Raw genomic sequence first — 26695 nt, 5'->3', positions numbered from 1 at the left:
AGGCAGGAAGGGCCTGCAAGCGCAGCTTGTCCTGCCTGGGGTCGCCTAGAAGCCTGTACTTAGTTCTCTCTGGTAAATAACAGCTCCGGTTTCTGCTAAAAGGATTCATTCCCAGAACACAATAATTTTCATCTCTCCCTCGCTAACCCGTAGTTTATGGCTAAATATATGCCATAATGAGCCACTGGCCTGATGGCGTCGTTAAGGAGATATTTGACCTCGGGTTTAATTGCAGGATGGAATAAATGGCTGGGACGTGCCGAAGGGGCCCCCGCCACCTCGCAGGCAAGTTCAGGGCTCTGCATCTGGCATCCGCCAGTCCCGGAGAAAGTGGTGCGTCAGAGAAAGGGGCTCCCGCGGCGCCTGGGACACAAAGGAGGGTGAAGGCTCAGGAGCCGAGTGCGGCCATGCGGTCCATGGCCAGGGCCGCCCTGGAACCCTTGGGTGTGGGTGGATTCCGGCGGCTGCTGACCCTGGAGAGCGGCCCTCTTGCGACTAACTCCCTCTTTCTGCCTGCACCCTGCTTTCCAAAGTCCCCCAGAAAAAAGCCACTCCTACCCTCCTACCGCACCCCTCCCCCTTGGCAGAATGCAAGGCCGGTGAGCTGGGCGTTAGGCTTGGGACAAGAGTCGCCACCAATCGCCACAGACTAAACACCGGTTTCAAGTGCTCCCGGCACATGCCTCTGTATCTGTCCTGGCTGGTGAGGGCGAGGGGAGAGAGGGGACCCAGGAACGAGGGCGCGCTGGCACCTGCTGAAGGCTATCGAGAGAAAGAAACTCGAGCAGGCAGACGACTTGGTGATGCGACCCGGAGCTGGGCTGCAAGTCGGGAGGGGCTCCGCGAAGCAACCTGCCTGTGGGCGACGCAGGCGCTTCTGCATGAAAAACGTGGCCTGTGACCTCCGCGCCCCGGAGGAGAGGGGGCGGATTCCGGCCTGTGGCAGTGCAGGGTGCACCCAGCCGTGCCTCTTGGATTTTTCTTTCCGCTGCTCAATGTCAAGGCTACAAAAGCCATCGAGGGAGTGTCAGCTGAACGGAGGGCTTTGACAAATGACAACTGCTTGAAAGAAGGGAGTGTCAATAACTGTGACTTGGGCCCAATTTATTCGATCTTGGTGGTTCTTATCTGGGAGGGAGTGTGTAAGGGACTCTGCACGGCACTGAAAGCTATGGGCTGCTTTTCCCCAACATGCACCCACACACCTAGTTTTGCACCTCCCACCCCAAGATCCTTTGGTCTTGAGTTAAGAAGCGCACCCCCCAACAGCTCGACCTAAGACCGGGGAAGTACGCCAGGGTCTGCTCCTTCCCTTGTGGAAGGCTCTACCTGCACAACTCTAAGGGCCAAGTAATCGTCTCCTTATTTTTCTCTTCCTGAAAGAGTTTTGTTTCTTTGGCTCCCACGACTTCTTTACTGCTGGGGTGCCAGGCGGATTGCTGAGTCGGAGTGAGCCTGGCCTCCAAAGCCTAGCTGAGTATTGTCTGTGGACTTTGTAGTACCCGGGAAGTGGAGATTCAGAGCCAGGGAATGTGGTTCCTGGATGCTGCTGGTAGCTCCAGTCTACCAGGCTGGAAGCCCAGGCGTGGTGTTCTCTAGGCCACTGCCTGGCATCTGCAGCGGCCCAGCACCCTGCACACAGGATTGGGAGCGGGCTGAACTGATCCCCAAAGGTGGGAGCCCAGCATCTACATAAGCACAGCGTGGTGAAGAGCTGCGGGGATCTATTGGGAAACTAGAATCTCCCAGCCCAATGTCCTCTAGGAGATTAGACAAGGCCCCGAGTTCTCCATTTGGTTACACGGTTGCCAGTCTCCCGGTGCACGGTGTTTGGAGAGGGGCTGGGGGTGTGTTTCCAAGAGGAAGCACGCGGCTGTGATCCCCAAGGGGTGCAGAGCCCACACCAGCCCCGCTGCCCTGGTCCAACGCACCCGGGCTCGGCCACGGCCGCCGCCGCCCCCCGCCCCCCGAGCAGTGGAATCCCTCCTGATGGCTGCGGGTCGGGGGATCTCTCCAGCGGGGTCCTGCTTTTCCTACTCCAGTTTTCATTCAGCTAAAGAAAAGGAGGCGAAAGCCAGCACATGCCGCCCTCTGAGGCAACGGAAGAAAAGTGGGCAGTGGGTGTTGAGAAAAAGAGAGGAGAAAAACTCTCTTGGGATGGGGGAACTGGGGTGGCCTTTGGAAAGCCAACTGCTTCTCCCCAGAAAAAAAAAAAAAAAAGTCATCCGGGCCAGGAAACAAACGTCAAAGCCTGGGGTAATTATATTATTTGAAAAGAAAAGAGACAAGGGAAAGGCTGGTGGCAGAGGGAGGCTGGAGGCTGCGTTCACCCCAGCTGACTGTCCCAGAGGAACTGTCTGGGTGCTCTTAGAAAGGGGCGTTGAAGGACTTAAATTAGGGTTTTTCTTACCCAGAAACCTGATTGTGCTACTGCGGACGGCGGGGGCGGGGGGGGGTGATAACAAACAGAGTCCCGATTTTGCACCGCGGGGGGGGGGAGACATGACAATTTCATCCAGTTAGAAGAAGGAGGACGGGGTCCTGCTAAGAGTCCGAGCGGCCCAGGGCGCACGCCCTTTGATTGGACCTGGGATGCGAGCACCGCGAGGCCCCGGCGGCTGAAGCTCCATCGGCGGGCTGTTTGTAATTCCATCCCTTTTTTCCATTAACATAAACACCACTTGAACAAAAATATACACGGCCACCTACTTTGCCGGGAAAGACGGCCCAGCGCCCACCGGCCCGCGCTCGCCCGCCGACCGGGACCCCTGCCCTCGCGGCGCGCCGGGGGCGCCCGGGTCCGCGCCGTCCACGCGGCGCGCGGGGCCCAGGCGGAGGCCGCCTTTGGGTGGCTTTGAAGCTTGAGGCCTCCCGGATCTCGGCCGGCCCCCCACAGTTCAGCCTGTCATCCCGGCCGGCCGCCACCACAGTCCCGACGGAGGTGCTGAGTTGTCAATGTAAATTCCTAGTTAAGCCACTTGTTGATAAAGCCTCGGGGCAAATTGGTTCCTCTTTACCTGCCCAGCCCCCGCCCTCGCCCTCGCCCCCGCCGGCGCGGCCCTAATTTCAGGAGGAGGTGGTCGCTGGCGGCGGCCTCGCAGTGAGCTAATTGAATTGGAACCCGCACGGCCTCCGTTCAGCTGGACGCCTGGAGGGGTGGAGGAAGGGGCCGGGGGCGGGGGTGGAGGTGGGCCTGCCGCCTGGGACTTCTGGCCCGGGGTGGGCTCTTGGTGAAGGAACAGCAATAACGTGGGGGGGTCTCTGCCGTCCGCGTAAACGGGCGCGGTGACCATCTGGCGGCTCTCCTGGTGCGCCGGCCTCCCGCGTCCGCGTCCACGCAGTCCTGGCCCCTCCACTCCCCACGTCCGCGTGTGCAAGCAATTGGTCCTTGCGCCAGCGGGGTCTCCTCCCGCTCGCCCCGCCCCAAATCAGCCCGGAGTCATGGGTCTGAGCTTCGCTCTCTTCCACCCCGCTCTGTACCCCCATTTCGGGCCCCGCACCCGCACGAATTGAAAATCGACAGGGTCTTGCAGACCGCAAGGGGAAATCACCCCGACTGGCCCAGGCCCCGGCTCCAGTCTCCGTCTCTGCGGGCACAGGCAGGTCAAGAACAGAGCCGGTTCCCCGTATAATTCAGGCCCCGAACAACGCAGCTGGAATTGTCCAAGGAGTAGCCCTTTGATGTTCTTTTTTCCTCCTAACGTTACGACATAATTTTTGGTCTCCGCTATTTCCCATTACCCGTATAGACACGTCCCAAGCAATTATGCACTCTAAGTGCATTTCCCGGTTTTGCAGGGAAAAAAAAAAAGAAAAAGAAAAAGAAACACTTCGAGGTACCCCAGTGTCATGAGCCTTAGAGTCTGCCCTGGGCGTCTCACTCTCTAACGGCACCCTAGGTTGCATCCGGATTCCAGCGCGGAGTCCCTTCTTATCCGCCCCTCTCCCTTCGTGCGCCCAATGCCCGCGGTATCCGAAACTGGGCAGTCCCCACCACGGTCAAAGGGAGGTGACGGGGCCCGGAGACGCGCGCGTGCTTGGCTTCCAGAAGGCGCCTCTCCACGAGCGCGAGTCCCGGGCGCGCCCCGGTGCCCCAGCCCCCGGCCTCTCCGCTTAGACGCCCGCAGGAGAAGGTTGAATCCTCCCCTTCGGCTCCCACCCAGGCAGGGCCAAGCGAGCGAGAAAAGGGAGCTCACTGACCCCACCTCCCAAGACCCTACCCCAGCCCGAGAGTTTTCGGATCTGCAACTGCAGCGTCCCGCGCTCGGGCGCACGCCCCCTCCCCGGGGATGGTCGAGGTAAAATAAACACCGCGTTCAAGCAAGCAGAAACCATCATTAGCCCAAACCACGGTTAAAATAATTGCTTCGTCGCACAACGAGAGCGGCAGTAACCAGCCGGGACTGCCTGGGACCCTCCCGCCGCCGCCGCCGCCGGGGCCTCGGTGGACGCGGAGCCACGTCGCCGCCGGGGCGGCCCCGACCCCGAGGGGTGACGTGCGCGACGCGGAGCCCCGTGGGCCCGGATCCGCGCGGAGAGAAACGCGTTCTCGGCTTCCTGCGCGGGTGAGAGCGCCGTCTCGGCCGAACGCCAGCCCTCCACAGTTATTTTCTGGGAGGCGACTAGACAGTGCTCGAATCAGACTCGCAAAGCCAGAGTGAGTCTCGGCTGCTTAAAAAGGAGAGAGAGAGAGAAGTTAGGGCAGGTAGGCGGCGGTGAAAGGCAGGCAGCCAGCCTGAAGCTACGTTCTTCAGAAAATGCTGTTTTGCAAGAAACGCGGAGAAAACGTGGAGGCGATGGCGAAGGGGGTGTTAGGATACTCATTACCGGCCTCTTAAAAAGGGCAAATCTGACTCCTAATGAGTTAGTTTTCATGGCGAATTAAATGGGTCTTCGCCCAATTTAGGGGTGGGGTGGGAATGACCTCGTGGAAGCTTTGCCTGCAGCTGCCACGTGGACCTAACTCATTCTCAAACTTTAACAGGAAAAAGGGAGGTGGGAGGAGAACGGAGATAAAAAGATCGATTTTGACCTTGGGAATATAACAAAATGTTTAAAATATTTTGAGGTTTACACTTTTTAAGATAGCGGGTCTTCCCATGTCAGGGCTATATAGACTTTTTGCATGTAATTGATTTCTAATTATTAAGAAAAGTACCCAATTCATTGGTGCTGGAGTACAGAAGTGAAGTACTTAAATGCAAACCGAGTGCCCCAAGGAAATTAGTTTTAAAAACGAACCCATGCTAAGACCTGTGTGTGATCAAACTGTTCCCAGATTTGGTGTATCTCAAGCACTGAGAAAACATGTTTCAACATAAAAGAACCAGGAAGTGTGAGTGACTACTTTATCTTTGCACCTCTGTTTGATTTTTAAATTCTACAGGGCGGGAAGCTGCCGGTAGGAAGGTGAGCATTGACTGAGATGCAAAAATAAGTGCAGCCTAAAGGGACACAGCACATTTTATTTACTTATTTATTTATTGCGATACGCGGGCCTCTCACTGTTGTGGCCTCTCCCGTTGCGGAGCTCCGAACGCGCAGGCTCAGCGGCCATGGCTCACGGGCCCAGCCGCTCTGCGGCATGTGGGATCTTCCCGGACCGGGGCACGAACCCGTGTCCCCTGCATCGGCAGGCAGACTCTCAACCACTGAGCCACCACGGAAGCCCCTAGACATCGCACATTTTAAAAGGCAAGGAGCGGCGCTGGAGCAGCTCTGCAGTTGCCCCAGGTTGAGACCTACTGCCTGGGCTGGTCAGGACCGCCCCCGCCAAGGGATCCCACTGGAGGTCTGCTCCTGGGGGGACGGGGACCCCATCGGTCCCCAAGGAGCTCAGCCGGGGCGCTCCAATGTCTGCCTTTCCCCAAGCCCTCCTGCCCCAATTTAAGTCCACAAAAACAGTGGCCATGAAGACTTGCCCTGAACACCCTGCGGGAGGGCAGTCGAGGGTCTCAATAAGCCCCACTCCCAGCAAGACAGACGCCCTGGAGGAGTGCAGATGTCCAGGCCAGGCCCCGCCGCTCTCCGTCCCTGGCGTTTCTCAGAACGCCGGGCTGCTGGGGAGCAGTGCCAGGAAGCCGGTGGGATCGGGTTGGGGCGGGTGTGGTGGAAGTGATTCGGAGCCCCCTTACCCCACGCGGGGGTTAGAGGGCAGGGCCCAGAAGGCTGGAGACTACTGTTTTGTCATGACGCAGGGTGGAAAGCTGGGGCAGGGGGACGTGAAGCAGAGCCTCCGAGTCAGGAGCCAGCAGTCTCCCCTCTTCTTCCTGGAGTTGCCAATGGCAGCCCAGAGTTGGGACCCCACAGGTGCCCTCGGGAGGAGGAGAGAAGTGTCTTAAACCGAGCCACGTTTATGGAGCCCTCGCCGTTTGCCCCTCGCTCTCCGGTCTGCAAAATGGGCTCAGCACAGCAGCTCCTTAGCCCCGTGCTGGTACACAGCAGGCGCTCAATGGTTCTCTAAAGATAACACTGTTCTTATTTAGTCTTCACCGCGGCCCGAGGGTGGGGATATCTTTATTTTCACCATCATGCAAATGAGAAGAGGGGCTCAGAGAGGTCACTAAGCTGCGCAGAGGCCGCACAGCAGCCGGGCAGAAAGGTGGGATTCTAACCCAGGCCTTTGGCTGCCGGACCCCTGCTCCAGAGGCCACCCCAAGCGGGATGGGAGCCCTCAGTGGGCTCTGTTGTCTGCAGAGGGTGACCCGGGACCAAGCCTGGCGGGTGGAGGGGCGGGGTGCGCACCTGAGACTTCATCACCCTTCCGTGTGGCAGCAAGTTGGTTCTGAGGTGTCAGAGGGCCAGGGGAGGCTCCCCTCCAACCCAACCTGACGCTCTGCTCTGTGAAGTAGGTGCCAGGATTTTGAGCTACGTTCTCTTCCACGCTGTCTAGGGGTGAGGGCAAACCAGAGTGCCCAGGGGAGGGGAACGTGCCCCAAGTCTCAGGTGAGCTGATTCCCCTATTTGAGTTCACTCCACCAAAGGTTGGTCCTGTCAAGCTGAGCCCCACAGGATCTCACCCCCAGCACCCCAAACACCAGGGATGAGGTAACACCCCCAGTAATAACAACCAGGCTAAGAATTATTCACAATTTGCTAACTACCCAGAAGGAGCTACTGTCAATGTTCTGGTTCTGCAGATGAGGAGACCAAGGCACAGAGAGGTAAGGCCACCAGCCCTGGGTCACACAGCAATGGAAGCCAAGTCTCAATACAGTTTTATTTATTTCTTTAAGAAGTTTGCCCTGGTTCGCATTTATATCCCCCTGCCTTATCCCCCTCCCAGACCGTGCTCAGGGCTCTTCTGCATTTCTCCTCTGGCTCTCAGACCGCTCCATGGATGGGTACTGACTTTATCCCCATTTTAAAATAAGGAAAAACAGAGGCACCCAGAGGTTAAGTCATTTGCGAAGGCTCTCCTCGTTCCTCGCCGCCCCTGGCCGCCTCCTCTGGTTTTCCTCCCACGTGGCCCCAGGGACACTGACAAGGGCCTCACAGAGACCCTTCCCGACTCTCCTGGGAAAGCCCCACCCCAGGGCTAAGTGGGCTGAGGCCTGGGACCTGCTCCTCGGAAAACTGGACACAGAGGAACTTCCACGTCAAGAGTGGCCACTGCCCGCCCAATGCTGGAGCCGCGGAGAGAGGTGTCCAGTCACCTGGGGCTGTGCCTTCAGGCACACACGCACACACACACAGACCTCTGTCTCTCTGTCTCTCTCTGTCTCTCCTTCCCTCTTTCACACACTCCTTTCCACTCTAGAGCTCCCTGCCCACCTCCTCCCCAAGCAGACCGAGGGGCCCCCTCCCTGCGTGCCTCTGGGTGAGTTCTTTTTCTCTCTCTCACCCTAGGCTTTGTGGGAGTCCCTGCTACTCTCACAGTCCATGTGAGTCTCCTGGGGCTTCGCCCTCTGTCTGTTTGACCCAGGCATCTCTGGGTTCTAGTGACCAGATACCTTGGGGTCTCTCTGGGGTGGAGGAGGGTCTCCGTGTGTCCTGGACACCTGTGCCTCTGTTCTGCGTCCACAGGGCACTCTACTCAGCTCTGACTGCCCGGGAGCTGTGTCGCCTTCCCCGTGTCACACACACAGCTGGCTCTCCGATCGTGCAGAAGACAGACGGGCGAGGCTGTGCAAGTCGGCACGGCCACGTGCAAATCCTCCCAGGGGGTCCCTGGGGCAGCCCGGAAACGACCCGGCTGGGACAAAAGGGCCCAAACCCAACCTGGGGCGGGGGGGGGAGGCGCGGAAAGAGCACCTCACCTCCGTTTCCTCAGCAAACCCGGGGCTCTGGGCCGCCTCAGGCAGGTGAAGTCCCTTCTTCCCCCAGGCGCTCTGGGCTGCGCGGATTATGCTTTCTCCCTAGAGATAACACTTGTTTTCATATTTTCCACACCCTCTAAGTGGACATAGAGCATTACAAGCTATTAGCGGAGACCAACAGGCACATTTTGGGTGCGCACGCTGGCAGGTTTCTGGGAGCAAATTGCTGCTTTTGATTAAGAACCCAATCTGAGCACACCCCCGCCCCCGTCCCTGCTTGGCCTGGCCCTCATTTCCTCATCTCGCCCTCTTCTAAAGCCCCTGTTCCCCGAAGGTGGTGTGTGTTATCTCCCCCTTGAACCTGAGAAATAGAAAATATCTGACGTTTGAAATTTAATTTATATTTTCTTTTTTTTTTGGAAACTCACTCATTTTCATCATCTCTCTCTACACTGTCCGCTCCCCCTGCCCCCAGAGGAGTTATTTCCACGGGGCGCCCCCCACCCCCCGAGTAAGTGTTGAGGACCAGTTGCTTTCTCTCAGCCCTGCCTCTTGGGAGATGCCTCTCTTTCCCTCCCTGCGTGTGGGTCCTTTGCTCAGAAACAAGATCTGGGACACACTCCTTCCCTCACACCCCCCATGATGGAGCGAACGTCTTCTCGCCATCTTTTTGAGAGCAGCTGTCCAGGCAGCAGGGATAAAGATACATCGGATGCTTTGGAGCGTGCCCCTGTGGGAAGGAGACTGTAGCCAGGCCAGACACCGGGGTGGGAGCCCCAGGACACGCAGTGTCCCCGGAGCGTTATCTGTTCCTTAGAGCAGTATGCACTGCTAATGCCAGAAAACTCCCAAAAATCTCGAGGGGAAGAGGGCTGTAAATTCCTGGGCTGCAATGTTGTCAAATATTTCATTGAAGAACGTCATGGAAAATGCGTGCTTTTGGGTAAAAGGCCAAGTGGAGAGGCAATTGCAGGGCTGCAGCAGCGCAAATACGAGCCTCTGTTTTTTTTTTTTTTTTTTTGACCAAAATATGAACCTCTCTCTAATGTGCAGCTGACGGGGAGATGACCTGCCAGGACCTGGGTCAGGGACAACCCTTGCCTCAGCTGCTCCCCGAACATGGCCCTAGTGGTCCCCACAGGTGCCGTTTCTGAGCCCCATCTGTGCCGAGGGGGGTGTGGCCGGGCCAGTGAAGCCGGAGGGTAGGGCTCTTTCTCCTCCTCACTTTGGGGTAGCCCCAGGAACACGCTAAGGGGCCCCAGAATCTGACTTGCCATTGACAAGAGGAGACAACAGGACTGCCTTCGTTTAGAGTTTGGCTGGCAGCAACGGGCACAAGCAGGGACACCACCCCGAGATGTGGGTGTGCAGCACAGAGCAGGAGCCTCCCCAGTGGCCTTCTGAGGGCACTGGGGCTCCCTAGGACTTGGGGTCCCTTCTAGTGCTCATGCTGCCCACGTGCCTTGTCTCTGCGTCTTTTCTGTGCTGGCTGCAGACAGAGGCTTACACGGTTCTGAGCTCACAGCCTCTCAAAGACCTGCACAGAAGGTAAATCGTCCCCACGTCTCCATACCGTGCCGACGAGGACAGCCCTCCCTTCCCGGCACGACAAAGGGCAGGAAAGTTGCTCCGTCACTACAAAAACAGAGTAGGTGGATCACTCACTTCCCTGGGACCTGAGATCAGAACAGAACCTGCCTCCCAGGGTTATGGTGGGGGTTACTGAGCGAGTGGTGGCCTTGAGGTGCCTAGCGAGGGCACAAGGTCAGGCCTCCACGACCGTCGGATGTGTGAGCTCTGTATTTTTATTATTGCATGCTTGGCTGCGTGCAGACCTCCTGACGTTGTTCTACTCACGCCACCATGCTCCACTGCAAACGCACTGCCTGACGCTTGGGTAGATACAGCGTCACGGCGCAGACCCCTGTCTTTGCGAAACGCTGCCCGGGATGCTCCGTGCGCACAGGCACCGCGCCGTACTTTACGATGTGCGTGTAGAACCACTATATCATGTCCAATACAACCCATTATATCACGCACACACCTTACAACAGTCCGCGTAGTTCTATATTATATGGTCCGCAGAGCCTACAATATTCTGTCCAGAATACATGGTGCTGTACACACCCCAGACTATTCTGTGTGTGTAACCTGCTACGTACTATACACACTTTATAATATTGGGTGTACAGGACACCTCTTACTGCCCTCAAATATTCTGCACACACAACGTGTCATATTATTCACACCTTAAAATATTCATTATGCGTGAAGCCACTATGCTGCACCCACACCCTAATAATGCTCCGCACAAGAAACAGTTACATTTGCACACCTTGTGCTATTCTGTACACACAGGCCTTACACTGTACACCCACCTGACACGATCACACTTACGGGGCACTGCTCGGTGCCTCTCTAGTTCTATAGTTCTCGCCCTCTGGACAATATTCTGCACATTGGCACACGCGATATGTGTGCACCTCCAGAGTCTGCAGAGAAATACCCCACTTACTCTGTGCACAGATCACCCTGTGACTGTGGAGAGGGTGCCCTCTCCTCCTGACTCTGACGTTCCCCCCCACCCAGTCTCCTGTCCCCAGGGCCGCATTTTCACCACAAACCTCCCACCCCTAACGCCCCACTGACGTCCGCAAGCCAAGCGGCCTCCTTTACTGCCAAACGCCCACCTTGGTCTGGGGCCAGGCCCGCGCTACCTTCTGTCGCTTTTGGACGTCGCCGGGGAAGGGGTTCGAGGGAGCGGGGACGAGGGAGGCGCGGGCCGGCGTTAATGCAGAGCAGGGCGGCTGCCCTCGCGGTGGGTGGTCGGCGGCCGCCCCCGCCCCCGCCCGCGCCCGCACTGCCGGCCCGGGCACAATCCGAGCTGGATCTGGTTCCCTGCTCGGGTTACGGCGCGCTCTCAGCCCGGGCGGCTTCACTTAAGCAATTAGTCAGTAAAAATACCTTGGGCTTCGGGAGTGGGAGACATGGCAGGCGTGTCTATTTTTACACCCCCTCCCCATTTTGGGGTTCCTGGGGCCGGCGCTGGAGCGCAGATTGGATTTGGGATGGGTGCGTGTTCTTGATAGATCTTTGCGCTAAGAGCAGAAAGCTGCCCGAATCTCTGTCTGCGTTTTCTCCGACAGTCCCTGGGGCTGGGCCCCTGGGGGGTTTGTTTGTTTCTGTCTGTTTGGATAGCCTGTCTTTCTCTGCACAGTCTTGTCCAAGCCTCCCAACAGCCCTAAGAAATAGACGGCATTATTCGTCCCAATTTTTAGATGAAGACACTAAGTTACAGCACGGGGATTATAGCTAACAACACTGTATCACATACTTAAACGTTGCTAAGAGAGATCTTAAACGTTCTCACACACACACACACCCCCAAAAAAAGAAAAGAAAGAAATGGTAACTACATGATGGGATGGTGTCATTTTGCAACATATACATGTATCAAATCAACACTCTGCACACCTGAAACTTACCCAATGAGTTAACTGTATCTCAATAAAGCTGGGGAAAAATCAACCAATAAATCCCACCCTCCCACTCCCTGCCAAAAAAAGACAAGAAACAAATGCACAAATGGCTTAGGCAACATCACTACATAGTGGAGGCTGGATTCAAATTTGGACCACGATTGTGAGTCTGCACGTAGACAGTCTCTGCCCTGTACTCCGGAGGCTTAACCCCCAGTCCTGCTCAGACCTGGATTCGTGTCCTGCCTCTGCAGGGTGACCTAGGACATGAGGCAATGTCACTGAGCCCATCTGTAAAGGGAGGGATAATATTGACCTGGTAGTGTCATCTGTGAAGGTTAAACAAGTATCCTTGGGGTGTTTAACCACAGTCCTGGGTTCGTGGATGGGAGGTTGTGGATCCAGGCATTTGGTGATACCTTGAAAATCATTCTACAAATGTCGCAGGTATCTCTCCTCAGGAAGGGGTGGGTGTAGGGTTGTAGTTTTCAACAGTTTATCAAAGGGATTCACAGCCCAGAGAAACATCAAGAACATCTGAGAGGTGTTTATAAGGTGAAGCTCAATACCGCGTGCACAGCCAGCAATCGATAAATCCTATTATCATCATGTGCTTGTGGCGGTGGTTACTATTTTATCACCGTCAGTTCTCCAATGGGTCTCAGTGCCCTTGAGCCTGGAAAGCCAGGGGTGGGGGGCAACAGAAGCATTTCTAAACACCCCTCTCTCTCCACTCTCGGCCTGTAACGAGGCATCTGGGAGGGTAAAATTCGATGACAGTCAGCCCTTGGAGGTGGAGCAAACCACAGAGAGATGCTCGCTTGGCAGCGCTGGCTGACCCAGGCCAGGGCCTCAGTTTCTCCATCCCCCAAAGGCAAGACCAGCAGCGACCTCTCAGGGCATCTTAAGAGCCTAAAGCTTAGTCTCTGGCCGCCTGGAAAAGCCCTCCTTGCCATGGCTGTGGCTCTTTTCAGAATTGGGGGTGGGGGAACCTCCAAATCACACAGCTGGAACTCATTCCCCCTCCACTTTACCTCCTGCCCCAGTGGAGACTCGGGGTTGGGGGAGAGCCTCCATCTGCCGCGTTCCTGAGGCTCCGAGGCCGTTCAGCCCCTCCCTGGGCACAGCAACTGCTGGCCTTCCCCGGCAAAGTCTATTCTACTGTTAGACCTCAGGGGTAAGTGGAGGCCAGGTGGGGCCCTGACTCCACACTTCCTCCCAGGAAGGCCGAAGCTTTCCCACCTCAAAACACACAGGAGCCCGCAAAGGGAGCCGCTGAGAAACAGTGATGTGCAGGAGTGAGAGGAACTGATCTGTGGGCTAGCTGAAGACGGCATCTGTAGCCCTCTCCCAACTAGAGAGGGCCTAAGAGGGAAGGGGGCTACTGGAAAAAGGGCCCCCAACTTCATGCTCTACAGGGCCTCCTTATTTTGGAGCGTCCTGTCAGTGGGGGAGGAGCGAGAGAAAGGGAGGGGTTACTATCGCTTTCTGGGAGCCTCGCGGCTTTGCCTGCACCCCTCGCTGGCTTGGGAGTGGGGCAACCTCCCCCAGTGGCCTCTCTTCTAAAGGCCAGATGTGCTCCCGGCAGCCGGTAGTAGCGACCCCTTCTCGGGAACTTCCCTCCCAGCGCCGCGGGGCCTCCTACCCTGCAGCTGCCGTTTGGTGAAAAAAAAAAAAAAAAAAGTGATGGAGAGAGAAATGTGAGATTGCGTGTGCGTGGACGTGTGCGCGCGCGAGTGGAGCGGCCGTGCGTGCGATTGCGTGTGCATGTGCGGCGGGTTGCGCGTGGGCGAACGCGCAGTGCAGGAGTGTGTGCACGTAACCGAAAGTGTGTCCTCGGCGGTGGGCAGGCCTGAGCGCTCGTGCAAGGGTTGGGGCGCCTGAGCTGTGTGAGGGGTGTTCTCTGACGTATGGAGGCCGAGGCCGTGCGCCGTGCTCAGGATGCCTGCGGTCGGTGGATGCTGGCTGGGCTCTGTGAAGTGGGAGTGGGTCTGCCAACGCGCGTCTACCTGCGCGAAGACAACCACACACGACGCGGTCACATCCCACACTCACCCTTCCCCAGCCGACCGACCCCGGCCTGCGTGCGGAGCCGAGGCCGGGAGAGCCGAGCGAAAGCGCAGCGCAGAGAAGCTGGCTTTCTAGTCTCCCGCGAGCGCGCTCCGCCAGGGCAGGCTACGCCGCCGAGACCCCCAGCTCCTCGCATGGACGTGCCAGGCGTCCCGAAGGCGACGAGGCGTCTACCGCCGAAGCTGAAGGCGTCGGAGCGAGGAGGGGCGTGAGCGGGTTGACAAGGAGGCCCGAGAAACCCGAGAGGCCGGTGGGCTTTGAAAAGCGCCGCGGGGCCGCACTCCGAGCCCGGCACACGCCTCTCGCCCCAGCTCGCGCCGGGGCACGGCGTCCTGGCTCCTCGCGACGACCCGCGAAAACACCCCTCGCCTCCCTCCTCCGAAGTCTGCGAGCGAACAGCACTCACCTGGGTCCCCGCGTGCGGCGTTGCGCCCGGCTCCTGCGCCATCCTGCGCTCGGCGCCACCGTCCCCCCTACCCCGTGCTAACCCGCACCCCAGCGCCGGGAGGTTGGCGGGGTAAGGCTGCGTGCGAGCCCCCCGCTGCGGGCAGCCCGGCGCGCGAGGGCCGCCCGGGCCCATGCTCCCCGCCCGCGCAGACTGCTTTCCGGAACCTGGCCTGGCGCTCAATGTCAGAGGCCCCCGCGGCGGCGGCAGGCCGAGCCCACAGGGGCATTAGGCCAACTCCCCCCGCGCACGCGGAATTCTCTATTATTATTATTAAAGAATCCCCCAGAACGTGTTTACGTTGAGCCGTATAAACTTCCTGCCAGGGCCTTTACCATCTGCGAGAAATCGGAACCTGCTCTTGGGAAGCGGGGACACAGGGACTGCGGGGCCAAATAGGCGGGTTTTCAGTGTGTATGCTGTGGGGGGGGGGGTCAATTGAGTTATGTGTGAGCTCAGATCAGCGTGGCTAGTGTGCACATGAGTGGGAGTAGGTGAGAACTGAAGCTCCTGTGGGCCTTTTGTGTGCGCGTGAGTGAGCGCACGAGTGGGCACGCACATGCCTGAGCGCCGTGTGCGCGTGAGTGGGAACGAACGCGTGGGTGTGAGTTTGCACGTCTGAGTCTGCGAAATTTACCGGGTTTGCATGTGCATCAGTGTATGCATGTGTGTGCACGAGTGCACAAGTAAGTGAATGAGCGTGGCCGCCTGTTCGGGAAGCCCGTGAGGTGTTGGTCCCCGCAAGGCCAGAGGTTCTCACTCGCTCCCCGAACGGCCCGAGGCGCCGGAGACAAAGCGGCAGCGACCCGCCCTGCGCTTTCGTTTTCCGCCCGCTCTCGGCTCCATCGGCTGCCCGCCCGCTCGCGCGGGGCTGGGCGAGTCCGAAAAGTCCCGGGCGCGGCGCAGTCCTTCCCGGGGCGGGGAGAGTGGGTAGGCGGTCCCTCGCGGGAACACACGCCCGCCGGCCGCGGGGACCCGTAGCCGAACCGGCTGCGTCCGCGATGGTCACGACCCGGCGGCCACGGCCGCCACTTCAGTTACGATTTGCCACCGAGCAGTACGCGTCGGGGAAGGCCCGGGACCCGGGGTGCGTTTTCCTCCGCGCGGGCCGGGCAGGGAAGGCGGGGGGCCTGCGCGCAGCTGGGCTGAACCGCGGGCCGAGGGCGCTTTAACACTTGCTCGCCAGGTTGGTGGAGGCGGGGCGGGTTCTGCAGGCGGCCGCTGGGAGGCGAGGGTGGGGGCCCTTTAAGCGCCCACCACCGCGGGGGCCGGAGGGGGGCAGGGAGGGGAGGGAACTCCTGGAGGGTCTTACGCCGGCCCGCGAGACGCCGCCGAGAGACAAGGCAGAGAGGGCGGCCTCGGCTGGAGTCTTGGAGCCGAGCGCCGCGGGTGGTGGGGACCGAGCGCTGCTCCCCGCGGGGGCGCACGGCCACCGGCCCGAGAGGTGGTGCCTCCCCCAGAAAACCGGTGGGGGGCTTCCTAGCGGCCTCCGCCCAGGCTGCAGAGAGCCTGCTCTCAGCCTCTGCTCGGCTCCTTCCCTTGTGGGAGGGCGAGAGGGAAAGAGGGAGGAGAGTAGGTGGGGGGAGGAGGCAGCTGGAGAGAGAGGGGGCTCTGCGCCAACCGCCCGCGGATCCATCAGCTCCTCGGGGAGGACGAGCGAGCGAGCGAGCGAGCCGGCGGGGGAGGGCGCGCCGAGGCTCGCTCGGGAGAAGTGGCCGCCGATGACGGCAGAGGTGCAGCCAGCCCCGCGCGCGCAGCCCCCTCCCCCTTGCCCTCCTCCCCCTCCCCCTCCTCTTCCTCCTCCTCCTCCTCCTCCTCCCGGCTCGTCGGCGGCGCAGAGCAGCAGCGGCAGCGGCGGCGGCGGCAGCAGCCACCCGATGTCTTCGGCGCCCGAGAAGCAGCAGCCACCGCACGGCGGCGGCGGGGGAGGCGGCGCGGCCATGGACCCCGCGTCGTCCGGCCCGTCCAAGGCCAAGAAGACCAACGCCGGCATCCGGCGCCCCGAGAAGCCGCCCTACTCGTACATCGCGCTCATCGTCATGGCCATCCAGAGCTCGCCCACCAAGCGCCTGACGCTCAGCGAGATCTACCAGTTCCTGCAGAGCCGCTTCCCCTTCTTCCGTGGCTCCTACCAGGGCTGGAAGAACTCCGTGCGCCACAACCTCTCGCTCAATGAGTGCTTCATCAAGCTGCCCAAGGGCCTCGGGCGGCCGGGCAAGGGCCACTACTGGACCATCGACCCGGCCAGTGAGTTCATGTTCGAGGAGGGCTCCTTTCGGCGGCGGCCGCGCGGCTTCCGAAGGAAATGCCAGGCGCTCAAGCCCATGTACAGCATGATGAACGGGCTCGGCTTCAACCACCTCCCGGACACCTACAGCTTCCAGGGCTCCGCCGGCGGCCTCTCGTGCCCGCCCAACAGCCTGGCGCTGGAGGGAGGTCTGGGCATGATGAACGGCCACTTGCCGGGCAACGTGGACGGCATGGCTTTGCCCAGCCACTCGGTGCCCCACCTGCCCGCCAACGGTGGCCACTCGTACATGGGCAGCTGCGGCGCCGCGGCGGCCGGCGAGTACCCGCACCACGACAGCTCGGTGCCTGCTTCCCCACTGCTGCCCGCGGCCGCCGGTGGGGTCATGGAGCCCCACGCCGTCTACTCAGGCTCCGCGGCCGCCTGGCCGCCCTCCGCCTCCGCGGCACTCAACAGCAGCGCCTCCTACATCAAGCAGCAGCCCCTGTCCCCCTGCAACCCCGCGGCCAACCCCCTGTCCGGCAGCCTCTCCACGCATTCCCAGGACCAGCCGTATCTGCACCAGAACAGTCACAACATCCCAGCTGAGCTGCAAGGTGAGTGGGGAGGCTGAGCCGTCCCAGTCCTGAGGGGGGGAGCACATCTGTGAGCGCACTGCAGACCCAGCCCCCAGAAGCTGCTGACCGCCCTGGGCCACAGCCTGCGGCCACTTCTGCGGGGTGCCAAGCCCCATGTTGCGGGGAGGCATCAGCTCCCCAAGGCGCCTCTCAGCCCCACCTCCCCCCCATTTGAGAGGCGAGTGCAGCCTGGAGCCCCCAGTATAGACTAAGATGTCGTTTTCTCTCCTTTTCTGTTTCAACTCCCAGCTGCTGCCTGCCCCAGCCTGGCCAGGTAGGCCCCATCCTCACCAAAAAGACTTATTAGACTCCAATATTCTAAGTCCCCTCAGGTCCCTTAGCCCCCTCACACCTCAGCAAGTTCCCAGGATGGAGCCAGGCCCAGCCCCGGACAGCTGGCTCACTCTCCCCAGTCGCCCCAGAAACGCTGCGGGAGCGCCGCCTCTGCTCTGAGCCGGGCAGGACGGAAGAGTTAGGCCCAAAGCCGGCCGGGCTCCACGCTTGCTCAGAGGCTCAGAGGCTCAGAGCCCGGCCTTTCAGGAATCAGGCCTGGGGCACGCGAACATTGAGTCGGGGCATTTTGTGGTGACAGAGGCAGAGAGGGGACCCGATCGAGGGTCAGAGTCGCAGGCCCCCCACACAGCCTGTTTCTCAGGAGCCAGGTTTTCGGGTCTCCAGGTACCGCCGCACCCCCAATCCTCCGAAAAAGAAGGTGCACAGCGCTCTTCCCCTCTGAACCCTCCACCTCGGCACCCACTAGCAGCCTTCTGGGCCTGGTTCTGAGAAGAGCTTGGAGTGGTCCAAGCAGGGGCCTGTCAGGAGTCAGCTGTCAGCAGCCTGTGGGGGGGAGGAGCTGGGCTTGGAGGCTGGAGGGGCCCTCTCTGCACGGGGGCTGCCCAGCTTGGGCGGCTTCAAACTCCAGGCGGGCTCCAGCTGTCCCAGAGGCTCGGTTCTCCAAAGGGCCCTTCCTCTGGAGAAGCCACCCTTGGCCCTTGCGTTGGCCCCTGCCGGCCTGGCTGGCTGCTCTGGGGCCACCGCAGCCTTTGGGGTTGGAAGGTGGCTGCCCAGCGCCAGGCACAGGCCCCAGGCTGCCCTGAAAGTGGAGGCCGCTGGACCTTCGCTGTTGGCGCATGTCGGCCCCTCTCACCACTTCCCCGTCAGCCTCTGGAAGGCCCCGGCCCAGGCTCGGTGTCCAAGGTGGGAGAGGCCCAGCCAGCGGGCGCTCAGGGGAGCAGGGATCCTTGCCAGTGTCTGGGGATCTTCCCTTTGGGCGCCGACCCTACGGAGACCGGGAACTCGGACACGGGGAGGCGCTGTGGAGGGGAGGCCTCCAGCCCTGCGCCCGAGCCGGGCAGGCCTGCCCCGTGCGCCCCTCGGGCAAAGGTGCTTCTCCACCTGGAACTCTGGCCTCCGGAGGCTAACCCTTTAACGTCCCCTTTCCTGTCGCCTTGCCCTGCAGGCATCCCGCGGTATCACTCGCAGTCGCCCAGCATGTGTGACCGAAAGGAGTTCGTCTTCTCTTTCAACACAATGGCATCCTCGTCCATGCACTCAGCCGGCGGTGGCTCTTACTACCACCAGCAGGTCACCTACCAAGACATCAAGCCCTGCGTGATGTGAGGCCACAGCCCCCGGGGCCCTCCGGGCAGGGGCTGGCCGGGCACTGGGACTTCGGAACCCATCGCCAGAAACTGCTTTACTTTCGAGGTATAACCGTCGGCAGAAGAAGAGGGTTTGACCCCTCCCCGACCGGATTATTCGGGAAAGGAATCCCCAAGGCAAAGACGGAGCCCCGCTGTTGGCTCCCCGCCACCCGCTCAACAGTTTCTTTAAACTGGTGGTGGGGGGGCCAGATCTGACTGCAGCTGTTGAAAAATAAATATCTGTCTTTGATCCTATTGAAAGCGGCTGAGAAGGTGCTGTGCTGGGGAAAAACCCTCAACATCTAAACAAGCTTTCTGCTGAGGTCTCTCCCCCCTTCCCCTCCAATGGCAAAAGTCGGGGAAGGAGAAAGGCAAACATGTGAGACCGTCATTATCAAATACTTTTATTTTTTGGTTGAGTATTTATCTTTTTATTTTTAATTTTTTTGAAAGAATGTCTTGGAATGCGCGTCTCCTTTCAGAGCCATCTTTTGCAGGGAAGGGGGGGCAAGAAATCGCCTTCTCCCTCCCCACCTCAGAAGTCCTCCAGTCAACCACAGGTGGATCCTTGTGCGAATAACTTGCATTTCTGAAGCCACTGCTCGTCTTAGCAAAGAAACCAGGAGCCCAGAAGCGGCGGCTCTCGGGCCTCTGCTGCCGTCCCCCTCCGCCTTCCTCTCCATCCTTCTCTTCAGTGTTTTTGGTTTGGTTTCTAACTTTATTTTGACGTTTTTGGTGGGTGTTTTTCTCCCGAGACCTGGCTGTCTCCTGATCTCTACTGTAAACCTTCTGGTGGGAGAGTGAGGAAAACACGGCGCCGCGGGGACTGGGAAGGCCCGCTGAGCGCTCGGATTCAGGATCGCGGTGACGCAGAAAGGTTAAGGCACTTTTAAAAAACGATAGCAAGGCTCATCCTGTTATTTATTCTTTCTTTCCCTAATAATCGAAACACCGCATAGGCTCCTCCGTTTATCAGTATTAATGGTGTAACTTTGTTGGCAATATTTGCCGCGTAGATTTTTTTTTTAGGTATCCATTGTAAATTTGAAACTAAGTCCGATCTGTGTAAAGACAAATTTCCATATGTTTTATATAAATAAATAAATAAATAAATATATATAAAATGAAGGCCCCCCCCCCTTTTTTAGTATTTTGGCTGCTGGGGTGCAGCGTTTGTGACACGTATTTTAAATTTCCTTCTGCACTGTATAAAAATTACAATTTGAGGATGTTTTTGCCTTTTGTGTATTTTTTCCTAAAAAAGAACAAAAATAAAAATGTATAACATTTGTACATGGCCTTTAATATTGTATCAACTAGAAATAAAATCGCATGAGTATTTTATTGGGATTGCAGAATATCTTCCAAATACAGACAGAAACGAGCCTGGGATCTCCAGCCTTTTTTTTTTTTAATTTCAAGTATGGATAATCCTTAATCCTTTTTTCTTCTTTTTTTATTTCTTGGCGAATCCTTCTCTTTTCACTTTTCATTTCACGCTGAAGTGACGTCTGGACAAGAGCAACTCTTCTTCTCGGCTTCTGTTGTTTAAGGAGAACCCTCTGCCCCTCGAAATGTCGTTTCTTGTTTTAAAGAAATAAGCAAACGTTTAAAGAAAAACTACAGTCCCTCCCCCAGGGAAAAAACAGATATATACACGTGTGTATATATATATGTATATACGTAAAATATTTTACACTTTTGTTTTGGCCACTCCAAGACCAATGAGAATTGTACTTTGAGTTTCAGACTTTACTGTTCCCATATTCTAGCTGTTATAAATCATGGAACACCTTTTAAGGTTTTTTTTTTTTTTTTGGTAGGATTTTTTTTTTTTTTGTGCCCTGCACTTGGTTTTCCCCAATGGAGAAGCGAGTAAAATTTGAGCAGGAAAAAGGCTGTTGGTGGGAGAGCAAGGTGATAGGCATGTTTCCAATCAGCTTACATTTCCCCCTAAATCATTAGGGGAAAAATCCATTTTAAAAAGTCTGTCTCCCCTACTGACCCTCTTTCTATTCCAATTCCCAGCTACCTAGGAAAACAAACACAATAAAGTCACATTGTCGGTGCAGCCATTCAAGACCCACCGCAGTTTCTCCGCATCGTGGGGTCGTGAGCCTCTGAACCTGGTTCTTCTCAAATTTGACGTTCTGGACGTGAGGGCAATTTCCCCGGTGCTCTGTTACATCAAAATTATCAATAAACTCGCCCAGGCAATTAATGCCCCAAACTAACAGCTGTCTATAAAACCGAGATAAAGGGCACAGGAGAAAGCCGGTGACTCCATCCCTCGGGGTCTTGGGCGGCCGAAGCGGCGGGCCCGGGTCTCCTGGGCAGCGGGCAGGGAGCAGCTTCATGGAGGGCGGAGGAGGCGCTGTCTTCTGGGGCAGAGGCCACCTCTCCGCACCCCTTGCCTCCCGTCGGTGCCCAGAACGGGGCCAGAGAAAAGCCCCCAGGCCTCCAGTGCAGGAACGTTGTGCTGGGGCTCCAGACAATCTTGGCAGGGAGGCAGGCAGGCAGGAGTGGGGCCCCCTGCTTCCTCCATCGGAGCCTGCGCCCCAATTAGGATGGAGGCTCCGGGGAAGTGGGGCTGATTAGGAGAAACCCAATGCCAGCCCAGTCGGCGCACTCCGTCTTCTCGGGCAGCGTCTCCAGCCCCCGCACCCACTCCCTTGGCCCCTTGGTGTGCCCTGGTAGCACGTGGCTTTGGCGCCGCTGGACCAGAGTGGGGGGTGGAGGGTGGCGGTGAACCCCGGTCTCCTGTTCATCTCCCCCGGAGCGCCTTCATTTCAGCAAGATCTCCCGGCGTGCTCACGTCCTGGCCAGGCCAGGTGGGAGGCACCCAGAGGGGCCTGTGCAAGAAAACCAGTCCTGGGGAGTCCAGGGATCAGGGATGGGCCTGGCCTGCCTCGGGCCTGACCTGGAGCCTGGGGATGAGAGCAAAGTCCAGCCTTCCCCGCGGGGAGAGTCTGGCTCCAGGGACACCCGAAAGGGCCAGATTCTACAGGCATAATTGCCTCCACGCCCAGGACCAAGATTTCACGAAGCCGCCCCCTGCCCCTGCGCAAGACCACGTTCGTTCGAGTCTTCCCCAAGGCCCATTTCGGCCTGGCTCGCACAGGGACCACGGGGATGAAGCTCCCACCACCGGTGCCAACACAAAAGCGTGCACGGCTTGTGCAAGTTACCAGCTTAAAATGCAAAGGCGCTTCTGAGTCCGGTGCAAAATCACACGCCCTGGGTGCATAAAGGGGTATCATTCTAGCTTAGGGACAGTTTTGAGAGAATTAATTCAAAAGTTCTGCACATATCTCTAGGGGGTTTGTCCTGGAACAACGCAGTCAAAATACCCCAAGGGTATGAATACTCCCCAAAACAATAGGCCAGGAGGTGGGGCATCAGCCAGGATGTTCACGACAGGGCTTCTGTTCGTGGATTACACCTCCCGTGGCAGTTCTCTGCACGGGGCCGACGGCTGGGACGCAGCTGAACCTCGGCTGCAGGCCATCGCAGCCCCAAGCGGCGGCAGCAGCAGCAGCGGCGCCTTGGCGCAGTGTCCTGGCTCCCCAGCCCCTGGCAGACGGGAGCTGCAGGCCTGGCGACCAGTCGGCACTCAGGGTGCGTGCTTCCGAAGGGAAAGTGCCTGCCTGGTCCTGCTGTTTTCTTTGCCCTTTGGGGCTGGAGGGCTAGGGACAGGGAGGGGAGCGGCGGGTACTGAAGGCCTGGCTCCCCGCCTGCAGCTCTCCTGGAAGCAGTGCAAAGATGGAGCTAGAGTCCCAGCTCCAGTGCCACTTGACCTGGGCGAGACATGTTACCTCGGAGCCTAGGTTCTCCTCACCTCAGTGGTCAGCGAGGTGACACCTGCCGGGAGCAAGAGGACAGTCCAGCTCCAGGATGCCCAGCCAGGAATGGCTATGAGATGCAGGCATTTCTTATCCTCCTCCCCTAGAGTGTGGGGTGGGTGTCAAACAAGTTGCAAAAACCCATATTCTACAAGGCCTCCTGCTCAGGGACTCGGGCATCCAGCTTGGGAACCACTGGACGCCCCATCTTCCAGTATGACGCACCTGGACTTTCCCTCCATTCCCAGGGAGAAGGAAGACGTCTCAGTTGGCTCCAGAGATGGAATTCTAACGTGGGGTTGAGTCAAGGGTTCCGATGTGGACCCTCCCCAGGATCTCCTAACCCTGTGCTCAAGGGCTTCACTTCTGAGGGTGCGGCCCAGGAACTGCCCTCATCAGAAATACTAGGGGTGTCTGCTCAAACTGCAGATGGGGGCAGGGGCAGGTGCTGAGAGTCACTGGATTAGAATCTCTGGAGGTGGGACCCGGGAATCCACAGGCTCACAGATTTCCAGGTGGTCCTGATGGGTGCTAAGTTTAGAGTCTCTCCTCCAGCATTCTCTGGGCTCCTGAGAAAACCCCGGTGAAGGAGTCTCATTGTGGCCTCTGCTGCCCCCTCCCGCCCAGTGGCCCAGCCAGCTTGTGACCCTAGGCAGCAGCTGATGGAGGGCACTTGGCACCCAGGCGAGCAGACACAGGGCTCGAGTTTGTGCAGGAGGTGCCTTGTGCTGGCCACGTGGCCGTCCTCTTTACATACCACCTTCTCAGCAGCCCTCTTAGGCAGGTCCTACAACTTACTGCTCCCGATTCCAGATTCAGAAATGAGCTCAGAGAGGTTAGGGGACTTTATCAAGACACTGCTGGTAAGAGGTGGAATTTGGACTCAGACCCAGGACTTTCTGACCACAAAGCCCATGTCCCTAACCACTGTGCCCCATGGCTCCTGGACACCCACCTTCCTCCAGCCATGAGGCCTAGTGAAAAAAGAGGCAAGTTGAAGTGTGGTCCGTGATCCATCCTCTGCCAGCCTCCTGCCTCTGCTGGGGAGATGGCAATGGACAGGGGCAGCACAAGGGACTGGGGCCCCTCTGATCCCCCTGCCTGCATTTGGATGGGGTGGGGAGGCTCTCCTAGCAGCCCCAGCTCAGACCCCTGACGTTCACCTCCTCTCTGGGACAACAGACCTGGTTTTCGTAGGTTCCCACCACGGACCTCCATGAGAGATCCCTTCACTTCCTTGGGCCCCTTAGTCCAACGGAGAAAAACTCCAACAAAAGTCGAAGCTCAAGGCAAGAGAGGCCAGCTGGGGCGGTGTATGTGGCTGCGCGCTCCCGCTCTGCCTCTGGAATCTTCCGGATACCAAGAGCTCAGAGTTCTGGGCTGTTTTAAGGAGGGAGGCCCTTGTTTAGCATCTCCCGCTGGCAAGCCACGTCCACTCACGATGGCGTACTGACTTATTGTGGGACCGAGACAAATCATGGGCCCTTAACAACGGTATTGATCTCTGTGCTTTGGGGACAGGCAGGGGAAGAGGGACAACTGGCTCTGCAAGTATAAAATACCGTCGGCACGAAACACAGGACAGAGGAAGAATCTGGCACAGACTCACTCATTCAGGGACACTGAGTACCCACCACCCTCTGCCATTGGATCAGACAAGACTCAGCGGCTGACACACCCCTGCTGACACGGGTCAACAGACGAGTGCACTGTTTCCAGCACCAGGATACTTGGGGTCGGTCGTGTCAACACCCTGAAGAGGCAACATCACCAAGGCCAAGGCAACCCAAGCCCCCAGCGGAGGCAGAAAGCTGGTGCTGTTCAAGACCCCCGCGTGGGCATGGTCACTAAGGTCCCCTCCAACTCTCACAGCACGGGCTGAGGACGCCGAGCCTGTCCAGAGTGGACAGAGGCGCTGGGGCCGGTGTAGGCCGTGCCCTGCGGCTGACTTCCTGCAGTTCGCTGTGTCAGTGGGGTGGCAGCCCAGGGAGAAACGCTGCAGCTGGACAGTGGTCTGAGGAGTAACGGTGGTGACAGCTTCCCCAGGCTTATGTCATTAAAACCACGGCATCACACCAGGGAGGTGGCACGGACTCCGTGAGCCCTGCTGCGTCAGGGTTCACGACCACAGGGCACGCCGGGCCCTCAGACGTCCCCTGGAAAAGGAGACGTTTCTGTATTTGGAAATTTCCACCAAAGCAAGTCCCATAGTTCAGCACACCGTGTTTCTGGGTCCTGCTGTTAACACCCTGCGTGGTCACAGCTTGGGGTGAAGCAGGGAGGGCTGGGCCATCTCTGTCCAAATGGTCAGAAGCCTTCCCTGGGCAGAGAGCTCGGGGCAGGGGACCCTCCCTGGGAGAGGAGGCAGCCTAGCACCTGAACGGTCCCAGGGATTCCGCCCCTGGCTGTTTCTGAGGGGGCAGCGCCACCTGCTGTCCACCTCGACGTTTTTGTTGGGATAACAGCAGGGACCCACTGAGGAAAATTGATTTCACCTGAACGTACCGTGGACAGAAGCTGTGCACAGATGAATCTGATTCTGATGTTTCAGGGCCTCTGACCTTTGTTAAGGTGCAGCTGGCGTTTTTTGGGAGAGAGCCAAACTAAATGAATTTAGTCTTTTCCTAATTACACAAATGATAGGGCTTATTTAAAATAAAATAAATAAACTGTAGAAAGGTGAAAGGAAGAAAGCAAACATGGCTTCAAACCCACCCCTCGAGACAGCGTGTCGGCTCCAGGAGACGTCTCCCCACACACACGGAGACCTGCCGACCCTGGAGAAGCAGAGGATGAACCCAGGATTGAGACCCTGGGAGTCAGAGAGCCCGAGTCTGGGTCCCAACTCCACTGCTTCCCAACTGTGAGCTCGGGCCAGTGCCTCCCCACTATGCCTCAGCTTCCCCATCTTTAAAATGGGGGTGATGGTAGGAGAACTCCTCTCAAAGGATTAAGTGATTAGAAAATCTATGAAGGGCTTACAGGTGAAGAAACCGAGAGGGCAAGCACTCCGCCTGAGGTTGCACAGCAAGGACCCGTCGGAGCTGGATTCACTGCCAACCCTGGTGGGTGTAGCTTCAACACCATGTGCCTCCACCACTAAATCAATTGTCTCTGCTGTCCCCATGGGCCACCCTGGCTCCCAGCTACCTCGGAGGCCTGGTGGCAGTCAAGAGATGATGACGGACAGGCTTCTCCCTTGATGGTGGGGAGAGGCTCTGGGACTGAAGGCCAGCTCTGCTGTGTGACCTGAACAAGTCAGATAACCTCTGGGAGCCACATCTTTCTCACCTAGAAAATGGGAACGTAACAACACCTGCTTCATGGGACTCTTCTAAGGGTTAAGTGAGTTAATCCACCCTCCGAGGCAGGCAAGGATGTTTAGTTTGCTCACAACTCAGCACTTCAGGGTCTGAGTTTATTGCTTCCAAAACACCCAAAGTGCAAAATGTCCACATTACATGGTCACATGTCAGCTCCCATTATAACTTTGGTGATTTATGGACGTCGGAAATAAAGAATTCCATTCACAAGAAGAAATCCTGCCCCACTGGAGGAACAGGAGTGTGGGTTCCGCTATTTAGAAGTCTCTGCTTGTATGAAAGATCGCCCAGGCAGTCTCCAGTGAAAACCTAGGATGATGACAAGGACTGGCAAAGCAAGTGGGACTCACAGGGGAGGGCGTGGTAGGGGTGGGGGACAAGAGGGGCTCTGCCATGCACCGGGGGACAAGCCATCACAACTCGGTGCCTCAGTTGCCTCATCTACACATGGATTAAATAACGGGGCTATTTCGAGCAACAGAGGGGAAGCTGGCCTGGTGACCCTCACACTGAGGGCTTCCAACAGGGGCAGCTACCTAGAGACGTGCAGATCACAACTGAAGGCAGGAGGACAGATGCAACAGAGAGTGGACAAAACCCACCGCCCCCTGCCTGGAGACTCTCCTGCAGGCTCCTGAACTGAGCAGACCCAGCCCCAGGGGTGTCTCTGCCACTAGCATGTGTGTGCCTGGGGGTATCAACCCACCCTGCATCTCTCTTCTAGAAAATGACCCGGTTTTGTGTGCCTCTTTCTACCTTAGGTGCCAAGG

General features: G+C 58.1%; 1 protein-coding gene and 1 long non-coding RNA gene across 4 annotated transcripts in view; one reads left to right on the top strand and one right to left on the bottom strand.

Moving 5' to 3' along the window:
• The window catches only part of LOC308606025, a 449457-nt gene extending 435026 nt beyond the window's left edge, over positions 1 to 14431 (bottom strand). For all 3 annotated transcript variants that reach the window (XR_014013763.1, XR_014013764.1, XR_014013765.1), the window contains exon 1: positions 14214 to 14431. This is a non-coding gene — a long non-coding RNA (uncharacterized lncRNA). The remainder of the gene's footprint in view (positions 1 to 14213) is intronic.
• Positions 14432 to 15593: 1162 nt separating this feature from the next.
• FOXF1 (forkhead box F1) lies at positions 15594 to 20053 on the top strand. The gene is given in 4 exon segments (XM_081216353.1): positions 15594 to 16016; positions 16019 to 16070; positions 16072 to 17096; positions 18577 to 20053. Coding segments are annotated over 4 exon segments (1281 nt in total). The 5' UTR covers positions 15594 to 15973; the 3' UTR covers positions 18738 to 20053.
• Positions 20054 to 26695: the final 6642 nt, after the last annotated feature.

Source organism: Mesoplodon bidens, assembly GCF_964165515.1.
Source record: "Mesoplodon bidens genome assembly, chromosome: 18".
Taxonomy (NCBI): Eukaryota; Metazoa; Chordata; class Mammalia; order Artiodactyla; family Ziphiidae; genus Mesoplodon; species Mesoplodon bidens.
Note: the sequence above shows the minus strand (reverse complement) of the source record. Positions and strands in the feature narration are given on the sequence as shown.